Below are 27,236 nucleotides of genomic sequence, written 5' to 3'. Positions count from 1 at the left end.
GGCAAACTACTGAAATGGGCTACTGGAACAAGACATCGATGGACGAGGACAGAAAATACGGAGTTGCTGGAATGCTACTATACAAGCAGTCCCAGAGAGAGGGGATACATGCAGCGAATGTGGGACCATTGGATACTTCGAAACCCACAATCAAGGCTAACAAAGAAACAGCTATTAGCCCAGTGTTCCAACATCTGTAATCGAAATCTGCTATCACAACTAGAGATTAATGAAATACAACAACGATGCTACGGCAAGGGGGAGCCAGGAAGACAGGTCAGCGGGGAGATGTCATCATCCCCACAACCAGAGATTGGGTACCAAGCCCCAACACCTAACAGCCTCAACACAAGAGCTGCTGACCTGAGAAGGAAGATCGTGACCCAACTGGAAACCTGGAGCCCCCGACGAAGACAGGTCAGCGGGGAGATGTCATCATCCCCACAACCAGAGATTGGGTACCAAGCCCCAACACCTAACAGCCTCAACACAAGAGCTGCTGACCTGAGAAGGAAGATCGTGACCCAACTGGAAACCTGGAGCCCCCGACGAATACCGAAGCTGAGTTGCCAAGTACCTTCAGAAGATCTACTAGTAGATGTGAATGCTGCTCTGAAGACAATCTCCACAAGAACCATCACTGAGACCAACAAGCTGATACACAGTACAGCAACAGTAATCATGGAGATGCTTGGACACAAGGTGGGCTCGGGACATAAACAGTATCCACCATGGAAGAGACGATTAGAGGCCAAGATAAAGGCAGCACGGAGAGAAGTTAGCCAGCTAGCTGAACTACAGAAAGAGAACATGGTGAATAAAGGGGCACCCAGGAAGTACAACTCACTCTCCATACCAGAGGCACTCGAAACTGCCAAACAGCGACTAACAGCTCTGGCCACCCGGTTTATTCTCCTGGCCACCAAGGAGGGAGAGGCCAGGAGAATAAACAAGCTGTTCTCCACTGAACCAGCCAAGGTGTACTCTCAGTGGCAGGGGAACAACAACCGGTCAGACCCACCAAGAGCTGAGGTGGAAAAATACTGGAAAGACATATGGGAAAGAACGGCATCACACAACACCGATGCCCAATGGTTAGTGGACCTAAGAGCTGACCACAGCAACCTCCCAGAACAAGAACCAGTAACCATCTCAATGGCAGACATCCAAGAAAGAGTGTCAAAGATGAAGAGCTGGACAGATGTCACCCCGATATGATCCATACGTACTGGCTGAAGAAGCTAACTGCACTCCATGAACGCCTAGCAGCACAGATGAACCAGCTGCTGAGGGATGGAACCCACCCAGAATGGCTAACCCAAGGCAGGACAGTCCTAATCATGAAGGACCCCCCAGAAGGGACCCATCCCATCCAACTACCGGCCAATTACCTGTCTCTGCACAACATGGAAGGCCCTGTCAGGCATCATTGCGGCAAAAATGAGTAAGCATGTGGCTCAATACATGAGCGAGGCACAGAAAGGAATTGGCAGTAACACCAGAGGAGCCAAGCACCAGCTACTGGTCGATAGAACAGTCGCCCGAGACTGTAAGAAGAGACAGACCAACCTGTGCACTGCCTGGATTGACTACAAGAAAGCCTATGACTCAATGCCACACACATGGATACTGGAATGTCTGGAACTGTATAAGATCAACAGGAACCTAAGGACCTTCATCCAGAACTCAATGGAAATGTGGAAGACAACCCTAGAGGCCAACTCAAAACTCATTGCCCAAGTCAACATCAAGTGTGGCATATACCAAGGAGATGCGCTATCACCACTGCTGTTCTGCATAGGCCTGAACCCCCTCAGTCAGATCATCACGAAGAGCGGCTACAGGTACCGATTCCGTAGTGGGGCAACAATCAGCCACCTGCTCTACATGGATGACATCAAGCTGTATGCCAGGAACGAGCGAGAAATAGACCCGCTGATCCACACCACCCGGATCTACAGCGATGACATAGGGATGTCATTCGGATTGGACAAGTGTGGCCGGATGGTCTCAAAGAGAGGCAAGATGATCCGGACTGAGGGGATTGACCTACCAGAGGGCAACATAGGTGATATCCAAGACAGCTACAAGTACCTTGGCATCCCACAGGCTAATGGAAACCATGAAGAAGCCACAAGGAAGTCAACCACAGCCAAATACCTCCAGAGAGTAAGGCAGGTCCTGAAAAGTCAGCTGAATGGTAAGAACAAGGTCCGAGCCATCAACATGTACGCACTACCAGTCATCAGATACCCCGCTGGCATCATAAACTGGCCAAAGGAGGAGATAGAAGCCACAGATATCAAGACTAGAAAGCTCCTCACCATGCATGGAGGGTTCCACCCCAAGTCCAGCGCCCTGAGACTATACACTAAGCGGAAAGAGGGAGGCCGAGGGCTAGTGAGCGTCAAGACCACGGTCCAGGATGAAACATCGAAAATCCGAGAATACATCAGAAAGATGGCCCCAAAGGATGAACTGCTAAGTGAATGTCTCAGGCAGCAGAACCCTGATGAGAGTGCAGAGGAGGAGGAGGAACAGACAACCTGGAGAGACAAACCCCTACATGGTATGTACCACCGTCAGATAGAGGAAGTGGCTGATATCAAGAAATCCTACCAGTGGCTGGATAATGCAGGACTGACAGACAGCACAGAGGCACTAATCATGGCAGCACAAGAACAGGCCATAAGCACAAGAGCCATAGAGGCCAGGATCTACCAGAGTAGATCAGACCCAAGATGCAGACTGTGCAAAGAAGCCCCTGAAACAGTCCAGCACATAGTAGCAGGGTGTAAGATGCTAGCTGGATCAGCGTACATGGAGAGGCACAACCAAGTGGCTGGGATAGTATACAGGAACATCTGCAACCAGTATGGAATAGAAGTACCCAAGTCCCAATGGGCCATACCACAGAAGGTGGCTGAGAACAACAGGGCCAAGGTTCTGTGGGACTTCAGCTTCCAGACTGACAAACAGATCCTGGCTAACCAACCGGACATAGTGGTGATGGACAAAGAGCAGAAGAGGGTGGTGGTGATAGATGTGGCGATCCCAGCTGACGCCAACATCAGGAAGAAGGAACATGAGGAACTTGAGAAGTATCAAGGGTTGAAAGAGCAGCTGGAACGGATGTGGAAGGTCAAGGGTTGCGTGGTCCCCGTGGTAGTGGGGGCACTTGGGGCAGTAACCCCCAAACTGGGAGAGTGGCTCCAGCAAATCCCAGGAACAACATCTGAAGCCTCAGTCCAGAAGAGCGCAGTCCTAGGAACATCGAAGATACTGCGCAGAACCCTCAAACTCCCAGGCCTCTGGTAGAGGACCCGAGCTTGAGGATGACATGGATACCACCCCCCCCCACCCCCCCGGGGGGTGAGAAGGAGATTTTTATATATATATATATATATATATATATATATATATATATATATATATATATATATATATATATGTGTGTGTTATTTACCAGCTGGGAGGTCCGTATTGTGAAATACTGTGACCGAGGTATTGAAAGTACTGAGCGAGGCCCTCTGGGCTGAGGTCAGTATTCAAGGCCAAGGTCACGGTATTTCACCATACGGACCAACCTTAAGCTGATAAATAATATATTTATTTTTTTCTTTACCAAATTCTAACAGAAAACGAGAGCGCCCGAAAGGGAAAACCGAGCCGAGCCGCCATTTTGAATCCTCATTCACGGCTGTAATGCAAATGGCTTCCTCCTCGGTATACAAGTGCACTTCCATGGCAGGAAAAAAACTACATTTTGCCCCCTATGTAGTCCCCTATTTATACAAAATTGAGTCATTCAGGATTCAGCCATGTTTTTGCTCGGCATTGGCAACAGTTGGAGGTTTTTAGCTTTCTCCTGAAATGTTTTATTTTATTTCTTCTTCCTCAGGGTAGTAAAACTCGCTTTCGCTGTGAAAACTGTCGTTATCACTATCCATGATGTAAAATTAATGCTATTCTCCTGAGAAATGCTGGCAAAAATTTATAAGATGTTTACCAAAAATCTTATAAATAAATCTTATTTAAAAAAAAGATAAACATTGACAAAAATTGCTATTATGTTTGTTGTTGTGAGCAAGCGAGTCACCAGAGGTCCGTAACTGGGGTCCGTAACTGGGGTCTGTATCGTAGGATACGGACCCGCTCACCAGCCAATCAGAGCGCATGATTTGATGGAAACCGGACCGCGAAAAAAATAAATGGAATTATGTGGTAAACAAAAATGTAAAAAAAAAAATATATTTTTTGGATTTGTGTAGTTTTTTTGGGCTTTTTTTTTCTCACCTTTATTGGATAGGACAGTGTAGAGACAGGACAGGAAATGAGTGGGAGAGAGAGACGGGGAGGGATTGGGAAATGACCTCAGGTCAGAATTGAACCCAGGTCCCCGGATTTATGGTATGGCGCCTTAGCCACCTGAGCCACAACGCCCCTGGATTTGTGTAGTTTGATGTTTGTTTTTGTTTGGGTGTTTTTGTCTGCCAGTTGTGGTGTAGCTCTGGACCCAGTTTTGGGCGTCGGTTCCCTCCAGGCCTTGGTTCGCCGTGAATGATGCCTGTACTCCTAGCTATGGACTGCAGTGAGCTCGTTGCTCATTTTAACATCGTGGTTGTCCAGCGCTCTGTGCAGCAGTGCTTTAGTGCTTGGCGTGATGTTCCGAGTGATGTTGCCCGGTGGCGGCTGTGCTGGCGGTGTGGGACTTGTTTTCGTGCGCCTTTTGGTGGGACTGTGGCTGCTACACCATTGGAATGACATCCTGACCTTTATTTGATGGACTTTTTTTTCTTTTTTTCTCTCCCTATAATTGTAAAGCGACCTTGGGTTTTGAGAAAAGCGCTATATAAATTGAACTTATATATATATATACACACAGAACCATGCAAAAGTCTTAGGCACACTATTGTTTTCATACAAACTTTGTGACAGGTTTCTGTTTTATGACTTCTATATTATTGAGTCAGTACAAAAACATTTTAGATTCCAAACGTTTGTTTTCCAGCACAAAATTAAATGTTACAGAAAAAAAAAAATGTTTATACCTGAGCGGCATATGACATAAGAGAGCACTTTTCAGATTAAAAAAAGAAAACATAATGAAGGCTGCTGGGTTTTGGTGCAAAATGAAGAAGCGAGTGTGACAGTCAAAGTGTTCAGAAGAACTGTAGCTGGTTCTGTAAGATGCTCAGTAAAACCTACAGCTCATTTCCTTATAAAACTGCACTTATTGGACCTGAGACTACTATTTTTTTTAAAGCAAAGGGTCGTCTCACACCAAATATTGACTTCGTTTCATTTATTACGGCTTACTGATTACTGTTTATAGTATATTTTTAATGTTGAAACATTTAATTTCATTATTTTTAAAGCCATTTTTAAGTCAACAGCATTTCTTTACATGTGCCTCAGACTTTTGCACAGCACTGTACATGTTTCATATTTTAGATTCTTCAAAGTAGCCAGCGTTTACCTTGATGATGCTTTGCACACTATTAGCATCATCTTAACCAGCTTTATGAGGTAGTCACCTGGAATGCTTTTCAATTAACAGGTGCGTCGTCAAAAGATAATTAGTGCAATTTCTTGCCTTTTTAATGCGTCTGAGATCAAACAGTAAATAGTCTCATCTCATCTCATTATCTCTAGCCGCTTTATCCTGTTCTACAGGGTCACAGGCAAGCTGGAGCCTATCCCAGCTGACTACGGGCGAAAGGCGGGGTACACCCTGGACAAGTCGCCAGGTCATCACAGGGCTGACACATAGGCCAAGTTTACATTAGACCGTATCTGTCTCGTTTTCTTCGCGGATGCACTGTCCGTTTACATTAAAACGCCTGGAAACGCCGGGAAACGGGAATCCGCCAGCGTCCACGTATTCAATCCAGATCGTGTCTGATCCGGTGCTGTGTAAACATTGAGAATACGCGGATACGCTGTGCTGAGCTCTAGCTGGCGTCGTCATTGGACAACGTCACTGTGACATCCACCTTCCTGATTTGCTGGCGTTGGTCATGTGACGCGACTGCTGAAAAACGGCGCGGACTTCCGCCTTGTATCACCTTTCATTAAAGAGTATAAAAGTATGAAAATACTGATGCAAATACTGCCCATTGTGTAGTTATGATTGTCTTTAGGCTTGCCATCCTTCCACTTGCAAGTGGTAAGTGACTTGCGCACAGCGGCTCAGTCCCGAATCACTGCTCGTGCACTACACTCGCGCGCTCTGTGAGCTGCGCAGGGCCAGAATGCGCACCCTCCAGAGGGCACTCGCTGTTCAGGGCGGAGTGATTTGGAGCGCAGCCGCTGAGGAGGAAGCGATGAGCCGCACTGACACATTTCAACTTACGTGCCGAATTAGTCATGTGATTAGCGTATCCGTGTATTGGCGTTGCTGTGTGCACGCGAATCGTGTATTGGCGTTGCTGTGTGCACACTAATCGTTTTTAAAAACGTTAATCTGATGATCCGCTGATACGGTCTAATGTAAACCCCACCATAGACACAGACAACAATTCACACTCACGGTCAATTTAGAGTCACCAGTTAACCTAACCTGCATGTCTTTGGACTGTGGGGGAAACCGGAGCACCCGGAGGAAACCCACGCGGACAACATGCAAACTCCGCACAGAAAGGCCCTCGCCGGCCACGGGGCTCGAACCCGGACCTTCTTGCTGTGAGGCAACGGCGCTAACCACTACACCACCGTGCCGCCCCACAGTAAATAATGAATAATAAAAATACAGTAAATAGCCCTATTCCACAACTGTAGCAATCCATATTATGTCAACTAAGTAAAGAGAAACGACATCCATCATTACTTTTAGACATGACGCGTCTTTTAATTAATAAAAATAAAGAAAGCCATTGAATTAGAAGCTGTGTCCAGACTTTTGGCTGGTACTGTATGTTATAATCACAGTTTTGGCTTCCTTGATTATTTAAACCTTCATGACGTGTTAGCATTGCTAAACCACAGGTAAGAGTTTTATTCAGAATAGAGTTCTACATTGAAAGGCATGCGCCAGTGTATCAGCTGAAAGAGCAAAAAAATAGGCAAATCACAGTGTTGAACATCTGCTAATGTCCAGTTAATATTCTTCATTCATTCAATTTCAAAGCCAGTGGATTTGTAATTTGACAGACCACTGTATATGGTTTATCATCGTAACTAAACATGGTAAACTCTGCTGCTTTCAGCTTCTAAAGTGTCATTACTCTTATGTAAGACCATCAGTCAGAGTGATATGAGGAAGTGTGATTAAAAACAATAAATAAATGTTTGACCTTGTAAAAAGTGCAGTGTATGATGGCGTGTAAGTGCAGTACATGTTAACAAACTAAAAACACCACAACAAATATGAAAACACAACAGTTACTCATTAATATTAACTCCGTAAGGAAAGGTTAAGCCCTTGTTGGATTTCACATGCTCATTGCTGATTAGCTACAGTGAGTGAGCCTGAATCAGAGAGATGGAGCAAAACCGAGAGCTGGAGGATGTTTATAGAGAAGAGAAACCTTTATTTTTCACATGCACACTTCAAGCACAGTGAAATTCATCCTCTGCATTTAACCCATCTGAAGCAGTGAACACATGCACACACACAGAGCAGTGAGCAGCCACACTACAGTGCCCAGGGAGCAGTCAGGGCTTCGGTACCTTGCTCAAGGGCACTTCAGCCCAAGGCTGCATCCACGGAATCTACTTTTATTTGTGCTTATTTTATCTCAAGATCATTTGTTTAATGTTTTAGTTACAGTGGGGCAAAAAAGTATTTAGTCAGTCACCAATTGTGCAAGTTCTCCCACTTAAAAAGATGAGAGAGGCCTGTAATTGTCATCATAGGTACACTTCAACTATGAGAGACAAAATGAGAAAAAAAAATCCAGAAAATCACATTGTCTGATTTTTAAAGAATTTATTTGTAAATTATGGTGGAAAATAAGTATTTGGTCAATAACAAAAGTTCATCTCAATACTTTGTTATATACCCTTTGTTGGCAATGACAGAGGTCAAACATTTTCTGTAAGTCTTCACAAGGTTTTCACACACTGTTGCTGGTATTTTGGCCCATTCCTCCATGCAGATCTCCTCTAGAGCAGTGATGTTTTGGGGCTGTAGCTGGGCAACATGGACTTTCAGCTCCCTCCAAAGATTTTCTATGGGGTTGAGATCTGGAGACTGGCTAGGGCTAGGCCACTCCAGGACCTGGAAATGCTTCTTACGAAGTTGCCTGGACAGTGTGTTTGGGATCATTGTCATGCTGAAAGACCCAGCCACGTTTCATCTTCAATGCCCTTGCTGATGGAAGGAGGTTTTCACTCAAAATCTCACGATACATGGCCCCATTCATTCTTTCCTTTACACGGATCAGTCGTCCTGGTCCCTTTGCAGAAAAACAGCCCCAAAGCATGATGTTTCCACCCCCATGCTTCACAGTAGGTATGGTGTTCTTTGGATGCAACTCAGCATTCTTTCTCCTCCAAACACGACAAGTTGAGTTTTTACCAAAAAGTTCTATTTTGGTTTCATCTGACCATATGACATTCTCCCAATCCTCTTCTGGATCATCCAGATGCTCTCTAGCAAACTTCAGACGGGCCTGGACATGTACTGGCTTAAGCAGGGGGACACGTCTGGCGCTGCAGGATTTGAGTCCCTGGCGGCGTAGTGTGTTACTGATGGTAGCCTTTGTTACTTTGGTCCCAGCTCTCTGCAGGTCATTCACTAGGTCCCCCCGTGTGGTTCTGGGATTTTTGCTCACCGTTCTTGTGATCATTTTGACCCCACGGGGTGAGATCTTGCGTGGAGCCCCAGATCGAGGGAGATTATCAGTGGGCTTGTATGTCTTCCATTTTCTAATAATTGCTCCCACAGTTGATTTCTTCACACCAAGCTGCTTACCTATTGCAGATTCAGTCTTCCCAGCCTGGTGCAGGTCTACAGTTTTGTTTCTGGTGTCCTTTGACAGCTCTTTGGTCTTGGCCATAGTGGAGTTTGGAGTGTGACTGTTTGAGGTTGTGGACAGGTGTCTTTTATACTGATAACGAGTTCAAACAGGTGCCATTAATACAGGTAACGAGTGGAGGACAGAGGAGCCTCTTAAAGAAGTTGTTACAGGTCTGTGAGAGCCAGAAATCTTGCTTGTTTGTAGGTGACCAAATACTTATTTTACCGAGGAATTTACCAATTAATTCATTAAAAATCCTACAATGTGATTTCCTGGATTCTTTCCCCCTATTCTGTCTCTCATAGTTGAAGTGTACCTATGATGAAAATTACAGGCCTCTCTCATATTTTTAAGTGGGAGAACTTGCACAATTGGTGGCTGACTAAATACTTTTTTACCCCACTGTATGTAGCCTATGGGAAATGATAGTGTGTTGGATTAGCACTAATCCCATGTTTTGGAAAATTGAAAATGTTGTCTTGGGCCCCTCTGGGGTGTTACTAATCCATGTGCAAAATATGGAGTATGTGCGTCCAACTGTGTCGATTAGTATAGGTGAACCGACAGAGAAACAGACAGCCTTCCTTTAGTAGTATAGAAATAAAGAAATATGAGCCTTAATGCATCCACGGAATCTACTTTTATTTGTGCTTTTCTTATCTCAAGATCATTTGTTTAATGTTTTAGTGATGTTGTTAACTTGGCATAACATTAATATGAGAACATTGAAAACTCAGCTAAAGGATGCCGGGTTATTCAGATCCAGGTTATTCCTCAGTGTAACAACTTGAGTAACTTCACATTAAACCATTTGTGCTTTGTGATTATGATTGTCAAACTCGGTAGCCAATCATCAACAAGCATGCGATGTTCAATTAGGACCGCCCTTTTCTGTTCTGAGTTAATGATGTCATGTTTGTGAATTTGGTGTTGTGGTTTTACACTTCCTGCCCTTGGTGGTGGAGGCATTTTGTTTTTTGGTTGGGGGTGGGGGTGTGAGATTCTCATTCTCAAGGCCGCCCCACGTCAACCTAACTGCATGTCTTTGGACTGTGGGGGAAACCAGAGCACCCGGAGGAAACCCACGCAGACACGGGGAGAACATGCAAACTCCACACAGAAAGGCCCTCGCCGGCCGCTGGGTTCGAACCCAGACCTTGCTGTGAAGCGACTGTGCTAACCACTACACCACCGTGCCACCCTGGAAATTTTTAAAGCCTCCCCGTCAGGGAATCGAACCCTGGTCTTCCACATGACAGGCAGAAATACTGTCCACTATACTAACGAACATGCCCCTTTTATTTATTTATTTATTTTTTTTTTTCATAGAGGACTAGTCGTTATTGTCCATGAACCTGATCTCCTTTGAATGGTGCTCTTCACAGGGGCTAAATCGCTTCCCACGTCTCCTCAGTGACGTAGACCCGGCCCTAGCGGAGCGTTGATTGTGAGGTCCCAAACAATTGATACTCTCAGGCGAGTCGGGGAGGGGATTCCCCACCGAGGCTGCGCGCAGTGTATTAGCGTGAGCATGTAGCCTATGGGAAATGATCGTGTCTTGGATTAGCGCAGTGTGTTAGCGCGAGCATGTAGCCTATGGGAAATGATAGTGTGTTGGATTAGCACTAATCCCATGTTTTGGAAAATTGAAAATGTTGTCTTGGGCCCCTCTGGGGTGTTACTAATCCATGTGCAAAATATGGAGTATGTGCGTCCAACTGTGTCGATTTGTATAGGTGAACAGACAGAGAAACAGACAGCCTTCCTTTAGTAGTATAGAAATATAGAAATATGAGCCTTAATGCATCCACGGAATCTACTTTTATTTGTGCTTATCTTATCTTAAGATCATTTGTTTAATGTTTTACTTACGTTGTTAACTTGGCATAACATTAATATGAGAACATTGAAAACTCAGCTAAAGGATGCCGGGTTATTCAGATCCAGGTTATTCCTCAGTGTAACAGCTTGAGTAACTTCACATTAAACCATTTGTGCGTTGTGATTATGATTGTCAAACTCGGTAGCCAATCATCAACAAGCATGCGATGTTCAATTAGGACCGCCCTTTTCTGTTCTGAGTTAATGATGTCATGTTTGTGAATTTGCTGTTGTGGTTTTACGCTTCCTGCCCTTGGTGGTGGAGGCATTTTGTTTTTTGGTTGGGGGTGTGAGATTCTCATGAGTGCAATATGTCAAGAACAAGTGGTTGAATATTTGCAAGATTTATACGGACGTTTCATTTAAGCGCCAGATGAACTGATTAGACATTAGAATTGATCCAAATGGGGTCAAGGTTACAGTAATGTCACATGACTGAAATAGATTTTCTTCAGTAACATCCTCCCTGTTTGAAGTACAGTGGTGGGTTTCCCAAAAGCCTCTTAACGCTAAGAGCATCTTGACTAGGAGAGAGAGAGTATGTTCATTGTGCTGCTCACTCTACCATTTAATGATGATCTTTGTGCTTATGATACTTTTGGGAAACTCGGGCCAGTCCCCTCTGAATGTGCCGGAACAAGAAGGCCCTTTTTTTTTTTTTTTTTTGCGATACACCGAAGACATTTGGGTTTGAGATCAAACGATGAATATGAGATGATGAGTCAGAATACAGGCATTATGGTTCCTGACTGTACAATCATAACTTATAATACATAAATTGGCTTAAGAATTGTGATAAATACAAATGATTATCACTTTAACCATGATCATGCAGCCCTCTCATCGTCCACGTACGGCTGCCTCCATACCTCCAAACACCTGCGTAATGACAGTTTGTAGTCAAATTGCTGTGTGTCTTATTGGATTTAAACAGCCTGGTTCTGATATATGTCTTTGTGGTAGTCTGTAAATATTTTATAAAGATCATGAGCTCCTTATGCTTTACCAGTTTGTGCGTGTGTGTGTGTGTGTGCGCGTATGTGGTTTCAATTTCTGAGCATGCAGCCTACGGGCATATCACAGCTGTATTTACACCATTCTGTTTGTTTTTAAGCTTGTGCCAAACAGAAGAATCCCCAAAATATCATTTCTCTTTAATATGCACAACGTGACATTTAAAGCTGCCTGAGCCCACTACCTGCCTTACGCTTCTTTCTTTAAAGGCGTCGTGCGGTAATTTCAGCAATCAGGCTATATCATGTGTCAAAATGTCGGGTTTGGTGGGTTATTCAAGCCCCTCGGTTTCCCGCGATCTCAGTGTCACGATGCGCCCGCTACAAGCATTTAAAGTTGACGCGCACAGCCAAATTTAGGCGGCCAGCCGTTAACTAGGTCAACTTATGTGTGACGTCATACCAGTAACCTCCCTTGGGTGATGCTGGCCTGTCGCCATGTTTTCTCTATAGCGTGCGTTTACCAGAATTATTTACATTGCGGATTTTGTGGATTTATTCAGTTTGTGGATAGTTTTGAACACTCAAAACACTATGAAATGATGTATTAATATTCTGTGATACAAAATGCCTAATCGGTGTATTGTGTTTGGCTGTAACAACGAGCCCCAGCCAGGAATTGCCTTACACGAATTTCCCACTGACAAGACAGTTCAAGAAGCATGGAGACGATTTGTTTGTCGGACCAGAGCAAAATAGATCTATAGGATAGAAACCAAAAGGCCAAATTTGGACTTGTGTCCAAATTTTACAGTGATTTACCAGTATGCCACAGAGCTGCCTTTAACTAATAATTATCACTTATTACTGACGATTGTACGTTTACTAAACAATACAATACAAAGCTCAATACTCCCAGCCTATAACATACTGAATATCAAGTTAAAATCAACCGCAATAAAAGGAAAATGATGAAAACTGGAATATCAAGGGGTCTACTGTATCAGAAGGCCCACTGCATTTCGCGAGATTGCAAGCTGTCAAGTTGCTAGAATTCAATCTTTCTAGCTATACTTTCACCCCCTACAGCCAGCGCTCGAAACTAACGGTGTCCCGATGTCCCGGGGACCATAAAAAATGTCATCGGGACACAAAATTATCATATCTGGGACAATCCCGGGACAATGGAAAAAAATAGATCTAGAAAAAAAGTTCGACATTAATATTTACAAAGCCGTAACACATACGTAGACATTCACCTAATTTGTTAATTTTAAAATGTTAACAGCGAAAAATACATAGTAGCTACACTTTCGATGCACCTGCATCCGTAGGCTACAGAGCAGCGCATTCTGTTCTAGAATCTTCGGCCGGAGTCCGCGTTATATGGACTTGGAATGGAATTGCTACCGCACACGCTGCGCCGACTCTTGCCAGAACAAAAATGCTTATGTGGTTGAAGCGGACCGACCGCGGGGAAGAAACTGAAAGCCCAGACATAACGTCTCCGGGACCTTCAGGATCCAAAGTGTCATCGCCTGGTCTGCAGGCAACGCTAGCAACTGAATGAACTGAATGAACACTGTTAGACACGTTATAAAATACAACAGGAATGATGTGGATGATATTGACGGAAGATACCGTTCAACAGAATAAGTGAGTTTTCTTGGTGTCTTTCTAGTTCAGAAAGTTTAGTCAGTCAGCAGCACAACTAGGCTCGGACCTGGCACTATGCTGATGGTGCTAACATTTGCACCCGGCAGCGAAAGTTCATAAAATGGATAACGGAAAGTTCATAAAAATGGATAACGGTAATGGATAACGGAAAGTTCATAAAAATGGATAACGATCTCATCTCATCATCTCTAGCCGCTTTATCCTGTTCTACAGGGTTGCAGGCAAGCTGGAGCCTATCCCAGCTGACTACGGGCGAAAGGCGGGGTACACCCTGGACAAGTCGCCAGGTCATCACAGGGCTATGGATAACGGTAATGGTGAAAATTATAAGTTGGCCTTATAAGTGCCAACAGATATTCAAGGTATAAGTAGATGAAATTAACATAAAAGGGGTCTTATTTTCAACTAAAGTGTACTGCAGATGTAGGGAGTTGAAACATTTTCTGAATGAGCGAGTTGGCCCCTTTAAATAAACGGGTATCTATTATCAGTATCAGTGAGATCGCCAAAGTTTAATAAACTGAAAATGCAATAACTGTAATTTTGAAGTAGATGATGTATAGGACATGTGTCGCTTGTGTCTTGTGACTTATTGTAAAAATGATATAAAGGGTTCAAAATCGCATAGTTACAAATATAATAGTAACTTCATATGATAATATTAACCACTGGTTATTTCAGAGAGGGAAAAAATGGGGACACTATTGCTTCCATTCGGGACAATACAACACAGAATTCGGGACCACTGGGGGACACAAAGAAAAAAAGTTAATTTCGAGCCCTGCCTACAGCTATCAGTATTACATATAATCATAGATTAATCACACAGCATTCTAATTCAAGTGAAAATGGTCTTTAAAAATACACACAAGTAGCGATTTAGTCAGAGAAACCAACCAAAACAAGTCTTCAAGTCGCCGGTCTTCTTCATTCTCGTCTTCGTTTCTGTCGTCGTCAGAACTATCCTCATTTTCTTCTGAAGATGAGCGCTCAGGTTCAAATCTGTAAGGCTGGATACCACCAGGACATTCAGCTGTCAAAATCTCTACTTGTGGGCCATTTTCTTCTTCTGTATCGGTAAAATCAAAGCTAATTTCCTCAGCATCGCTCCTATTTTCTGGTGTGTCCGCCATTGCAACTGCACCGAGTGGTTACTGGTATGACGTCATGCAGCTGTTCCATTGACCGAGAGGGGGCGCTGCGAACACGGGAAATTTCAAGTGATGGGCATGACCAAATAAGGACCGATTACAACCGCGGGAAGCTTTTGAAAAATCGACGGTCAATTTATTTCGAATCTCGAAAGCATTCTGGTGCAGAATAATGCGACTTTTATCTCCACTGCGTGACGCCTTTAAAATCTTTGAAATAAATTATCTCCGATACCAGCACAGTTATTTATTTATTAAACACACTCTCTCTCTCTCTCGTTTGCTTATGTTCTCTCATCTTTCTATATCTTCTCTGCACTAACCATGTTACTAACCTGTATGAGTGAGTGTTTCTGACTTTAATCTATTAATATGACTTTGTCTCGTCTCTGCTTTCCTGGAGTAGAATTCCTCTGTTCGGTCCGTACCCTAGGTAAGACACACTACTCACCGTTTCTGTGGTTAGATCTGTGAGTAGGGTGTGTGTGCATGTGTGTGTATGTGTGTTTCTGAGTGAGAATAATGCTTGAGAGATGGTGAGCATTTGTATGATGGAAATGGAGAACTAATCAATGACTTTTGCTTTCCTCTGGGCGTGTTTGTGTCTCAGTCTTTTAAAGAAGATCGAGAGAGAGACATGGAGAGAGAGCGGAATCTCATTAATTGCAACAGTAACACGTTTAATGGAGAGACTGCTCGATTACAGGTGAGTGTGACACACACACACACACACCAAATGTCTGCCAAAATGTCTTTCAAAGTCCATTTACATTTTAATGATTTAAAAGGGTTTTGAATGTGTTTGAATAGCGTTTGAATATTAATACGTTTATAATGTGCCAAACTCAGCAAACATTAGCAGGAGGTAAAAAGGCTAGATTAAAATTTTATATTTCAGCTTTTTACTTATGCACAGTAGTCATATTTTTCTTCGCCCTGATATACAGTGTCTTGCAAAAGTATTCATCCCCCTTGGTGTTTGTCCTGTTTTGTCGCGTTACAAGCTGGAATTAAAAAGGATTTTTGGAGGGTTAGCACCATTTTACACCATGACACAACATGCCTACCACTTTAAAAGTGAAAATTGTTGTTTTATTGCGACACAAACAATAATTAAGATGAAAAAACAAATCTGGAGTGTGCATAGGTATTCAACCCGTTTCATATGAAACCCCTAAATAAGAGCTGGTCCAACCAATTCACTTCATAAGTCACATAATTAGTTGATTAAGATCCACCTGTGTGCAATCAAAGTGTCACATGATCTGTCACATGATGTCTGTATAACTCAACCTGTTCTGGAAGGACCCTGACTCTGCTACACTACTAAGCAAGCAACATGAAAACCAAGGAGCCTCCAAACAGGTCAGAGACAAAGTTATGGAGAAGTATAGATCAGGGTTGGGTTATAAAAAATATCCCAAACTTTGAATATCCCAAGGAGCACCATTAAATCCATTATAGCAAAATGGAAAAATGTCACCACTACAAACCTGACAAAAGAAGGCCGCCCACCAAAACTCACAGACCGGGCAAGGAGGGCGTTAATCAGAGATGCAACAAAGACACCAAAGATAACACTGAAGGAGCTGCAAAGATCCACAGCGGAGATGGAAGTATCTGTCCATAGGACCACTTTAAGCCGTACACTCCACAGAGCGGGGCTTTATGGAAGAGTGGCCAGAAAAAAGTCATTGTTTAAGAAAACACGTTTGGAGTTTGTCCAACAGCATGTGTCAGACTCCCCAAACACATGGAAGATGATTCTCTGGTCAAATGAGACTAAAATTGATCTTTTTGGCCATCATGGGTAATGCCATGTGTGGCGCAAACCCAACACCCTGAGAACACCATTCCTACAGTGAAGCATGGTGGTGGCAGCATCATGCTGTGGGGATGTTTTTCATCTGCAGGGACAGGAAAGCTGGTCAGGACTGAAGGAAAGATGGATGGCACTAAATACAGGGCAATTCTGGAGGAAAACCTGTTTGAGTTAGCCAGAGATTTGAGACTGGGACAAAGGTTCACGTTCCAGCAGGACAATGGCCCTAAACATACTGCTAAAGCTGCACTGGAGTGGTTTAAAGGGAAACATTTAAATGTCTTGGAATGGCCTAATCAAAGCCCAGACCTCAATCCAATTGAGAATCTGTGGCGGAACTTGAAGATCGCTGTACACCAACGCAACCCTTCTAACTTGAAGGAGTTGGAGCAGTTTTGCTTTGAGGAATGGGTAAAAATCCCAGTGGCTAGATGTGCTAAGCTAATAGAGACATACCCCAAGAGACTTGCGGCTGTAACTGCAGCAAAAGGTGGCTCTACAAAGTATTGACTTGGGGTGTGTGTGAATACCTATGCACACTCCAGATTTCTGCTTTTTTTCATCTTAATTATTGTTTGTGTCACAATAAAACAACAGTTTGCACCTTTAAAGTGGTAGACATGTTGTGCAATGGTGCTAACCCTCCAAAAATCCATTTTAACTCCAGCTTGTAATGCGACAAAACAGGACAAACACCAAGGGGGATGAATACTTTTGCAAGACACTGTAAAGCAAGAGTTTACTTTTCTTGTCCGACCTTGGATCCATGTACAAGTCTGCAATCTTCAAGCCAAATTCCAGATGGGCTCCTGTTCACTACATGTGCACATTACATAGGGTATAACATCGTGGCATTCTAGAACCAACATAGTACAGATTTTGAAGCTGATTTCTCAGCAGGTAATCTGACCGTAGTGTCGGCTGTAATTCAGATCACTGGCTTATATTAATGTGCTTATTGTAGTCCCTTGTTTCTATTGAGGTATTTCACCTGACGTCACAGGGTCACATGATGCCCCGGTGTCCGCCATTTTGAACGTCAAGCTAGCTAATGTCAACAACAGTAGCTAGTATGTTACTGTAGCAATGTTTACGTTCAGTCATTTGGATGACTGTTAAAACCTTTCAGTCTCAAGTTTTTCCTTTACTGGATTTACTAGTTTACTGAGCTAGCGCGCTCAGGCAGGCTGGGAGCTAGCGCGCGCCAGCCGCCGGCAGGCTAGCGCGCTAGCTCCCAGCTTGCCCGAGTGCGCTAGCTCAGTAAACTAGTAAATCCAGTAAAGGAAAAACTTGAGACTGAAAGGTTTTAACAGTCATCCAAATGACTGAACGTGAACATTGCTACAGTAACATACTAGCTACTGTTGTTGACATTAGCTAGTGCTAACAGCTAGCTGCTAGTACACTGCTACAACTACACCGACCCTAATAATACAGTTCTTGGTCATTGCCTGGTAACAGCAAATTTATAACGGGCCATGTCTCAACAGACTAAGAAGTTATTTCAATGACATTTAATAACATTTTGTTTATCCTGAGGACCGAAAGTAAATGAAAATGTGAACAAACCTTAGCTGTAATAAGATGGCGACCACCGGCTCCAGGGACGACCCGCTGATGTAGGCATGTTACCCAGCCTGACACAAAATATTTGTAGGCATCCAAACTCTTATACGCTTTCAGATCAATACCTGTGTATGGCGATGGGTTTTTAACGACATAGGTATACAGATCATGTGGGCCGAAGTCAGGTAAAGATGAGGGCTTCGTGTACTTCCGTACGTCAGTGAACAATCCTGGTGGAAGCAGGTAAACGTCGTTCTCTAAGCCTGCTAACCTCAATTTTTGCAAATACCTCTCCCTCTGCTCGCCCTGTAAATGCCCTACGTCGCTGGATAGTGAAGGTGTTTTCTGCATCTCGCTCCTTTTTCTTTTATGTTTTTCGTTTGTCGCCTTCCTCGCATTCAAACTGATTCGAGCCGTGCCGTCCAAAATGGCAGCATCACATGACTTGGTCACGTGGGTGAAATACCTCAATAGTAACAGCTAATTCACAGAGACTCTCCACAATGATATATAACTGCTTATCATTACTATAATTTAAGTGCTAGCAGTTTCAGTGATAACTAACATGTTATCACAGATGTTCCTCATCATTAAATGGACCTATAAACAGATAAACGTATGATTATTCCTTCATGAATAAATTAACATTTGTAATAGTTGGCAAACTGATGTAATATAAAAGGAATAAAACATGACAGGGTATACTGCTTTTGGAAAATAATCAACTTCTAGGTGGTAAAAATTAGTCTGCATCACACGATCACACTATCGTTGATTGTTTTCCTGTAACAGCACACCCTGTTGTGTTCTATTCCTTACACAGGATGCTCTTTCAGATTCATTATTCGATAGAAAAGTACTGATTTAAAGTAAGTGCATGTGGGAAATTTTTATATATAAAATATTTCTTTGAGATAATATGTGCTCATTGTTATTCATTTAAAAAATGATGCAGAATTATTCAAATATATGAAAGTGTTCCATAAATGACTTTTCCTACTCAACAGCGGAAGATCATTTGGCTAGGAAGTGTACAGATTGGTTTTAAGGACATTTTGGTTGACATTTCATGTGCAGTATAGGTAATTCTCCACTTTTCTCCACTTGAATGCATACTATTTAAACGTCTTTTTGAAAAACTTGCAGTTAAAGCTAGACGGCCTTTCGATTTCATAAAATCGGTGAAATTTAGTTCCCTCTGAAATTTGGTCATTGTGGTATGTTTATTTCTGTAATATATTAAAAAAAAAAAAAAACAGGCCATTCCGTGGCTGGGAAGTTATTTAATTTGAAGGGATTCCCGAGCAAATAATGTGCATGAAATCACTCACTTCATGCAGTCAACCAGACAGAGGAAGTCCGTGTGCGCATACGCAGGTTTACCTTTGCCTTCTTCATCTTTTGGGTTTTACGCCAGCTGGCATCCAAAGTGTTGCATTACTGCCATCTACAGGTTTACCTTGACGGTGCACTGACAGTTACATCATTCTGTTGCTAAACAAACAGCTGATCACACCGAGGTGCTCGCTGAGCGCCGATCTTTATTAGTTTGGTCCTGCGTTTCCTTTCCTTCGCAACATAACATTTTTTCTTCTCGCTTTCCGTTACTGTAGTCGGTCTTTCACGTTTCAAATTTGTATCCCACAATGCCTTGTGCGAACGGGGAAAGCCCATCACATGATGCATGATGTAATATCTTGAACTGGGTCATGGTGAAGCAGGAAAAAATAGTGGAATTAATAATTTCCCACATTAATTGTTCTATTTTTAAAAAATAATAATAATAAAATTGGAAGTCTGTGATTCGAATTCAGTAGCTTTCAGTCCACTAAACAAAAATAATTGGGTGTCAGGGAAAGTTATTTTTATGACCTACACTTGAAAAATCTGAAAGGCAGACTAGCTTTAGGGGTGGCACGGTGGTGTAGTGGTTAGCGCTGTCGCCTCACAGCAAGAAGGTCCGGGTTCGAGCCCCGTGGCCGGCGAGGGCCTTTCTGTGCGGAGTTTGCATGTTCTCCCCGTGTCCGCGTGGGTTTCCTCCGGGTGCTCCGGTTTCCCCCACAGTCCAAAGACATGCAGGTTAGGTTAAGTGGTGACTCTAAATTGACCGTAGGTGTGAATGTGAGTGTGAATGGTTGTCTGTGTCTATGTGTCAGCCCTGTGATGACCTGGCGACTTGTCCAGGGTGTACCCCGCCTTTCACCCGTAGTCAGCTGGGATAGGCTCCAGCTTGCCTGCGACCCTGTAGAAGGATAAAGCGGCTAGAGATAATGAGATGAGAGATGAGACTAGCTTTAATGCGAAAGTAATAATCTTCACAGGAAGTAAGAAAAAAACTGTCACAATACACTTGTGTGCTGAAGTTAGTTCCCTTATAGTTGGATGTTTACTTTAGTTAAAGTCTTGAGTTTGTGTGTGTTTTTTCTCCAGGGACTGTATGAAACTTGGAGAAGTGGATGGAAAGAAGATTGGCTGTACTGTCAGTCTGTTGGTGAGTTTCTTTCTGCACTCATCACCAGCATTAAGCATCACCTGCCTGCCCACACCGGCTCTCACACTGTACTGCATCCCGCTGCTGCGAACACAACAAGCTGTCAAACACATCCGAACCTAACAGGTCTCCCATGGGTTCTGATTTCTGTATAACTGCTCATTTAGCATTTTCAGAGCAACAGTGGCTTCATCCTTTAAGTATTTGAGGGTCAAGTTGAAAACGTTTCTATTGCTCACCTCAGTGCTCAGGGTTTTTTGTCCCCCAGCATTTTGTGTTTGTTAATTTTATTTTCTGAGTTCACCCCAACACAAGAATTCATTGCAACAATTTGGGTATGTAGGTGGACAACTCGGGTCTCGGTAACTTATAAGGCAGAAAGTACTTGATCCCTGGCTCAGCTATCCATCTCTCTCTCTCTCTCTCTCTCTGTGCAGAACTTCTATAAAACAGAGCTGAATAAGGAGGAGATGTATATCCGCTACATCCACAAGCTGTACGACCTGCACTTGAAAGCACAGAACTACACAGGTAATGGCACACGTGGGTGGAACAGTGATGCTCTACAGCAGCATGTGGGGTGGATGCTAGAAAGAAAAGAGAGATGATTGCAGCCTGGTGGGTGTGTTGTCATGACTTTGTGTGCTTTTTGTGTGTCTAGAAGCTTCTTATACACTGCTGCTGTATGATGAACTGTTGGAGTGGTCCGAAAGGCCACTGCGGGAGTTTCTGAGTTACCCCATGCAGAGCGAGTGGCAGAGGAAAGAGTATTTGCATCTCACCATCATCCAGAACTTTGATCGTGGCAAGGTCTCAGCTTTACTTCCTAATATCCATGTCTTTTATCTTTTAATTTCTCATCCTAGAGCTGCTTCTTCTTACATCTTTCAGGAATTTAACTGAACTCGTACCACTATACTGTACAGCTCAAACCACTGTTTCCCTTATTTATTAATTCCTTCCTTCCTGTTTATTTTCTGTCGGTCTCTTTCTTTTTGCTTTTCTTTTTGTTTCTGTTTTCTTTTTTCGCCATGTCAGGCGAAAATTCAAATTCAATCCAAATTGCTTGAAACGGTTGAATTGAATTGAACATTGCATTCAGAATTGAATGCTAAACAGCGTACTTTTTACATAAATAAAATATTTATCCGTTCTTGAGATATTATAAATAAAAAAAACGGCTTAATTTTTAGAAAACCGCCGTAATATTCTGTATGAGGATCACATGATCCAAAATGGGCCTGTTAACCAATGAGATCAAATGTTTTTTCTTAACTTTTTTTTTTTTTATTGTTCAAAATATTTACATGGAAATTGGCAGCACATAGATGGTTGTATACTGAATACAAAGTTTGAAAAATTAGTAAAAAATAATAATGCAAATTAGTATTTAATTAGTATTAATTATGCAATTTAGGTAAAACCGATAAATCGGTACACTCTCTTCTTCAAAGTTTCACCAAATGGCTTTATTTGTGCAATACAAAGCAGATCTTAACTCTCATTTATACATCACAAAGAAGGAGAAATCAATGTTGATTATAAACTACGCATAAATAAGCACTGAATGTCGTTCACATCTACCATTCTCTATCAAAATAAAAAAGGAATAAAAGATTATTTCTAATCCCCTCTTTGTGCTCTGTAGGCCTTTGTCTTTCTCAAAAGTTGGGCCTACTAGTGTTTATATGAAAGAATATAAATGATTTTGATTAATTTTCATAGTCTTCAAGTCGAACCTCGAAAAAACTGTGTGAGCCACATTCAGTAAACAATTTCAGTTAATTGAACTGAAAGTGACACTCGCGTTTCTGATTTCTGGTTTTTTAAAATCTCATTCTGACCACTAAGGTCTCTATTTTTTATCAAAACAACTAAAGTTATATTCTAAAATAGTTATTCATGCACATGAATCAGTCTGATTTGAAAAAATAAGTAGGTAAAGCTATTAAAACTCATTTCAAAGTCTCCCGGGAATCATAACATCAAAACCAGCAGACGGAAAATTTTGCTGAATCCTTCATGAAACAGTGAGAGCGAGAGAACTTCCCTATAAAAGTTATCTGATTGATATTCACGAGTAATCCAGTCAGAAACCGATCAGAAGAGAGAGAGAGAGAGAGCCTGAGCGCTTTCCCGTGACTCAAAAAGCACCGGCAGTTTCCCGACGTCCCGCGAGCAGAGAGTGAACTCTTGTACCGACTTCAACCTGCTGTTATTCCTAAAGTACGGAACAGATCTTAATGGATGAAATTTCCATGGAAAGCAGAAATTATAAGCTTTTTATTGATAGTATTCATGATAGAAAATATCCAAGAGTTAAGCAATGGCAGATTTGGAAACTTAGATGATCGTCTGCATGCACAATTTTCACAGCATGGCTGGCGAGCGTCTGATCTGCCTCCCTTTATTTTCTCTCTGTCTGTCTTTCTCTGATTCTTTTCCTGCCTTCCCATGTTTTGTTTCTTACACTTTCTGAGAACACGTCTGAGCTATTTTATTTGAATTTATGTTATTTGTACACACATCCGCGTATGTCATCCCTCAACATACATGTCAACCTTTGGTCAATCAAACCTGTATAACCAACCTCCAAAGTCCGTATTTCCCTTATAAAATCCTTATAAGATGCCAATTAAAATAATTTACCTAAAATTTGAATGATAATTAACAATGATATATCCAAGTTACTTTTTATTCAATATTAATAACAATAAACCTTCAGAATGAATACAAAGCTCCAATGTTTGACAAAAACACAAAGTGTCACTCTAATGTTCTGAACTGTACTCCATGACAGCTTTTTTAGCGCTCTGCACCAATACTCACGAGGCTGCATGTCACAGCAAGTGTCGAGCTGTGTTGATCTTGCCGGAGTGCCCATTCAGAATCTTTTCAGTCGCTAGTGAAAGTCGCTCAGGTGGAAATACGCGTTTCAAACAAAATGTTACTTCCCGGTTGGCGGGATTCTCGCAATGCGGTGTGCGCATGATCAAAAGTGGAACGAAGTCTCGCTACCACAAGATAACGCGCGATTTCATAAGACTGGCTGTCAGTGCTTTCTGTGGTGTACAGTACGTTTGTAAATGTTATGCGCTCTTTTATCATCGTGGGAATTGATTATAGCTCTAAATAAATATTGAAGTTTTTTTAAAGAATCCGTATACATGTCAACCTCCATACCTGCGTTCATTGCGGTCGTCTTTGTAAGTCACTTGCAGGACTCAAGAGCCACCTGCGTCTGAGCAGTTGTCGCCTCAAGGAACCCTAAACACTAGATTAGTTGTTCGAACCTCATACATCGTTCTGACGGGAGAGTCCATCATACTACGTTTATTGAATCAAATCCGTATAAAATACGGACATTCCGTATAGGTTGACATGTATGCCCCAATCACTTTTAGCTTCTTAAAAGCGCACTACTACCTCTCGGGAACGGACTTCTAGTTTATCTCTTTCTTTAATTTCTAGGCTGTTTGCAGTGTGCCTGTTGCGTCGAACATTTTACATCTCATCACTTTGCCTTCATCACTGACTGATCAAAATATCAGTGGGAGATCTTCTTTTCATTAGTTACCCATCACAACAAAATAATATTTACATAATTAACATCCTCATCAGCAGCAGCTTGAATGAGAATAAAACCTCGTCGCTCCTCCTGCCGAGTCTCTTTCTGTGCTCCTGAATCAAGCCATGTGTGTGTATCATTGCTAAAGGATTAGGAAGCAGCAGGGAAGAAAACATTTCGTTTAATTAGCATCATAGCAAAACATTCTAGCTTCACCGTGAAGGCTTTTTCTTTCCAAGTAATGATATTGTATTGATGATCATCTGCTGCCCCCCACTGGAAGTTAACACTGTTGCTTACATGGTGTGACACCTGTTTTATCTTTTCGACTCAGTGTTGGGAGAACGGCATCCTCCTGTGTCGAGAGCTGGCTGATCAGTATGAAGCATACTATGATTACAGGAATTTGAGCAAAATGAAGGTACGCTTCTCTATGGATTTAAATTGAGAACTGTTTATTTTACAGTCCCACACAGAGAAACTGTTCTGTCTCAGATTAATGTGACTAACATGCCTCTTTGGAAATGTCCAGATGATGGAGGCCTCCCTGTATGATAAAATAATGGACCAACAGAGACTGGAACCCGAGTTCTTCCGAGTGGGCTTCTATGGGAAGAAGTTCCCTTTCTTTTTACGGGTAAGTGGTGACACCTAGCAAAAGCTGAGACACAGATTGAACGAGGAGTGTACGGTATATGACGGATCTTTTGGAGCAGAATCACGATCCACGTTTCTGAATCACTATTCTCCACACAGATTTAGTTGAACTCATGTGATCATGTGATTAGTTGTGCATATAGGTGCCTCAGACAAAGCCTGCCATTTTAACTCCAGGCTAAAATCTCATCTCATCTCATCTCATTATCTGTAACCGCTTTATCCTGTTCTACAGGGTCGCAGGCAAGCTGGAGCCTATCCCAGCTGACTACGGGCGAAAGGCGGGGTACACCCTGGACAAGTCGCCAGGTCATCACAGGGCTGACACATAGACACAGACAACCATTCACACTCACATTCACACCTACAGTCAATTTAGAGTCACCAGTTAACCTAACCTGCATGTCTTTGGACTGTGGGGGAAACCGGAGCACCCTCCAGGCTAAAATCTCAACACAAATCTCTTGCTGTGTCCGAAAATCACTCACTACTCACTGTACAGTGGACTATATAGTGAGATCACCATTTTGTTGTTCTGTCTGAATGTATAGTGAGAACTATTACACCCTGTATGTTGGACACATAGTATCCCACAATGCACTGTGAAAAGTAGCGTACAACCTGATGGTCACTAACCAATATATCCCATCATGGATTGCGGTCACGCTGAAAGAAATCAAATCAAAAGCCTCAAATTTGATTTAATAAAATGCAGCAGCGGCAGCACGGTGGTGTAGTGGTTAGCGCTGTCGCCTCACAGCAAGAAGGTCCTGGGTTCGAGCCCCGGGGCCGGCGAGGGCCTTTCTGTGTGGAGTTTGCATGTTGTCCGTGTGGGTTTCCTCCGGGTGCTCCGGTTTCCTCCACAGTCCAAAGACATGCAGGTTAGGTTAACTGGTGACTCTAAATTGACCGTAGGTGTGAATGTGAGTGTGAATGGTTGTCTGTGTCTATGTGTCAGCCCTGTGATGACCTGGCGACTTGTCCAGGGTGTACCCCGCCTTTCGCCCGTAGTCAGCTGGGATAGGCTCCAGCTTGCCTGCGACCCTGTAGAACAGGATAAAGCGGCTAGAGATGATGAGATGAGATGAAAATGCAGCAGCAAAGAAGAAAGTATTCAGCCTTGATTTAAAAGAACTGAAAGATGCAGCAGGCACAAAGTACTTTGTATTTATTAATGTCGGAAATACGCTCAGTATAATACGTATTTATCACAAAAATACACACGTGTTTATTATTTTGAAAACCCACCTGGCACGTTTTAATTGTGCAACAGTAATGACGTAAATAACGGCACGGCGGAGTAGCGTCCAAAAATGTTTTTTTCATTTTACCAATAAGCTCACTATATAGTCCTTGATATAGAATTCCCTAGCTAGTAAGTAGGGAGTAGTGAATGAGTGAATGATTTCAGACACAGCATCTGTATCCCGTTTTCTTTTTTTTCTTTTATTGAGGTTTGCCACAATAAATACATAATAGCAAAAGTGGCAGGAGAAGAATACAGGGCAAAGCCCCAATTAACATTCAACCCCTTAACAAAATACAAAACATTACAAAACATATTTAGATGACTAAAAACAAGAAAAACAATAAATATAAAAAATAATTATCAATTGACTAAGTAACAAAAATATCCAAGTTAAATAAATATAGGTCATGGTGCCCGGTATGAGTACAATCTTGAATTATAATGGCTACGAAGTAGTTTTTTGAACTCAGGAACTGACATAGACTGCTTTATATAACTAGGGAGATTGTTCCATAATTTTATAGTTCGAGGAAAATATGAGTTAGTGAAATAATCTTGCTTATGCAACGTAAGAGGACAAAAGTTGTTAAAATCATAGTTACAAGTTCTATAATGGCTGGTTGCAGGTGACAAAAAAATTGACAGAATTTGCTGTTATTATCCCAACCTTGAATTTGAATAGGAGGACTAAGTCATGTATCTCCCTACGAAATTCTAGAGGGAGTAAATTTAGCTTACACAGCCTGTCATTGTATGTTAACTCTACGGCCGGATAGTTTAGAATAAACTTTGTGGCGCGACGCTGGATGTTTTCCAACAGCTTTCGATGTTTAACTGTATAAGGGGACCACAAAGGTGATGCATATTCTAATATTGGCCTAACTAAAGTCATATACAGTAACTGCCTAGTTGATGCATCGTAAATATCACGCCCACAAACGCGCTTCACAAGACCTAACACTTTGTTTCCCTTAGCACAAAGTTCCTCAATATGGGTAGCCCACGTGACCTTATTAGAAACAACCACCCCGAGATCGAAAGTTTCAGAGGCTGTTTCCAATACCTTCCCAACTAGTTGATAATTAGTTGGAGTCCCTTTACGTGATCTCAGCTTTGACATGTGCAAAACCTTGCATTTAGAGATGTTAAACTGCATGCCATAATCCATACTCCAGTCATGGAGACTGCTCAAGTCACTCTGCAAAGAGACGCCGGAACTTGCAGATTCAATAGGGCAATAAAGCTTGCTATCATCTGC

General features: G+C 42.5%; 1 protein-coding gene across 5 annotated transcripts in view; it reads left to right on the top strand.

Moving 5' to 3' along the window:
- Nucleotides 1–27,236, top strand: part of dock4b (dedicator of cytokinesis 4b) — a 278,704-nt gene that overhangs the window by 196,484 nt on the left and 54,984 nt on the right. For all 5 annotated transcript variants that reach the window (XM_060903185.1, XM_060903186.1, XM_060903184.1 and 2 more), the window contains 6 exons: nucleotides 15,236–15,331; nucleotides 20,444–20,504; nucleotides 20,942–21,035; nucleotides 21,166–21,314; nucleotides 24,407–24,493; nucleotides 24,605–24,709. In XM_060903185.1, coding sequence (XP_060759168.1) covers nucleotides 15,236–15,331; nucleotides 20,444–20,504; nucleotides 20,942–21,035; nucleotides 21,166–21,314; nucleotides 24,407–24,493; nucleotides 24,605–24,709 — 592 coding nt within the window. The remainder of the gene's footprint in view (nucleotides 1–15,235; nucleotides 15,332–20,443; nucleotides 20,505–20,941; nucleotides 21,036–21,165; nucleotides 21,315–24,406; nucleotides 24,494–24,604; nucleotides 24,710–27,236) is intronic.

The sequence above is a fragment of the Neoarius graeffei genome, chromosome 21 (assembly GCF_027579695.1).
Source record: "Neoarius graeffei isolate fNeoGra1 chromosome 21, fNeoGra1.pri, whole genome shotgun sequence".
In the NCBI taxonomy this organism is placed as follows: domain Eukaryota; kingdom Metazoa; phylum Chordata; class Actinopteri; order Siluriformes; family Ariidae; genus Neoarius; species Neoarius graeffei.
Note: the sequence above shows the minus strand (reverse complement) of the source record. Positions and strands in the feature narration are given on the sequence as shown.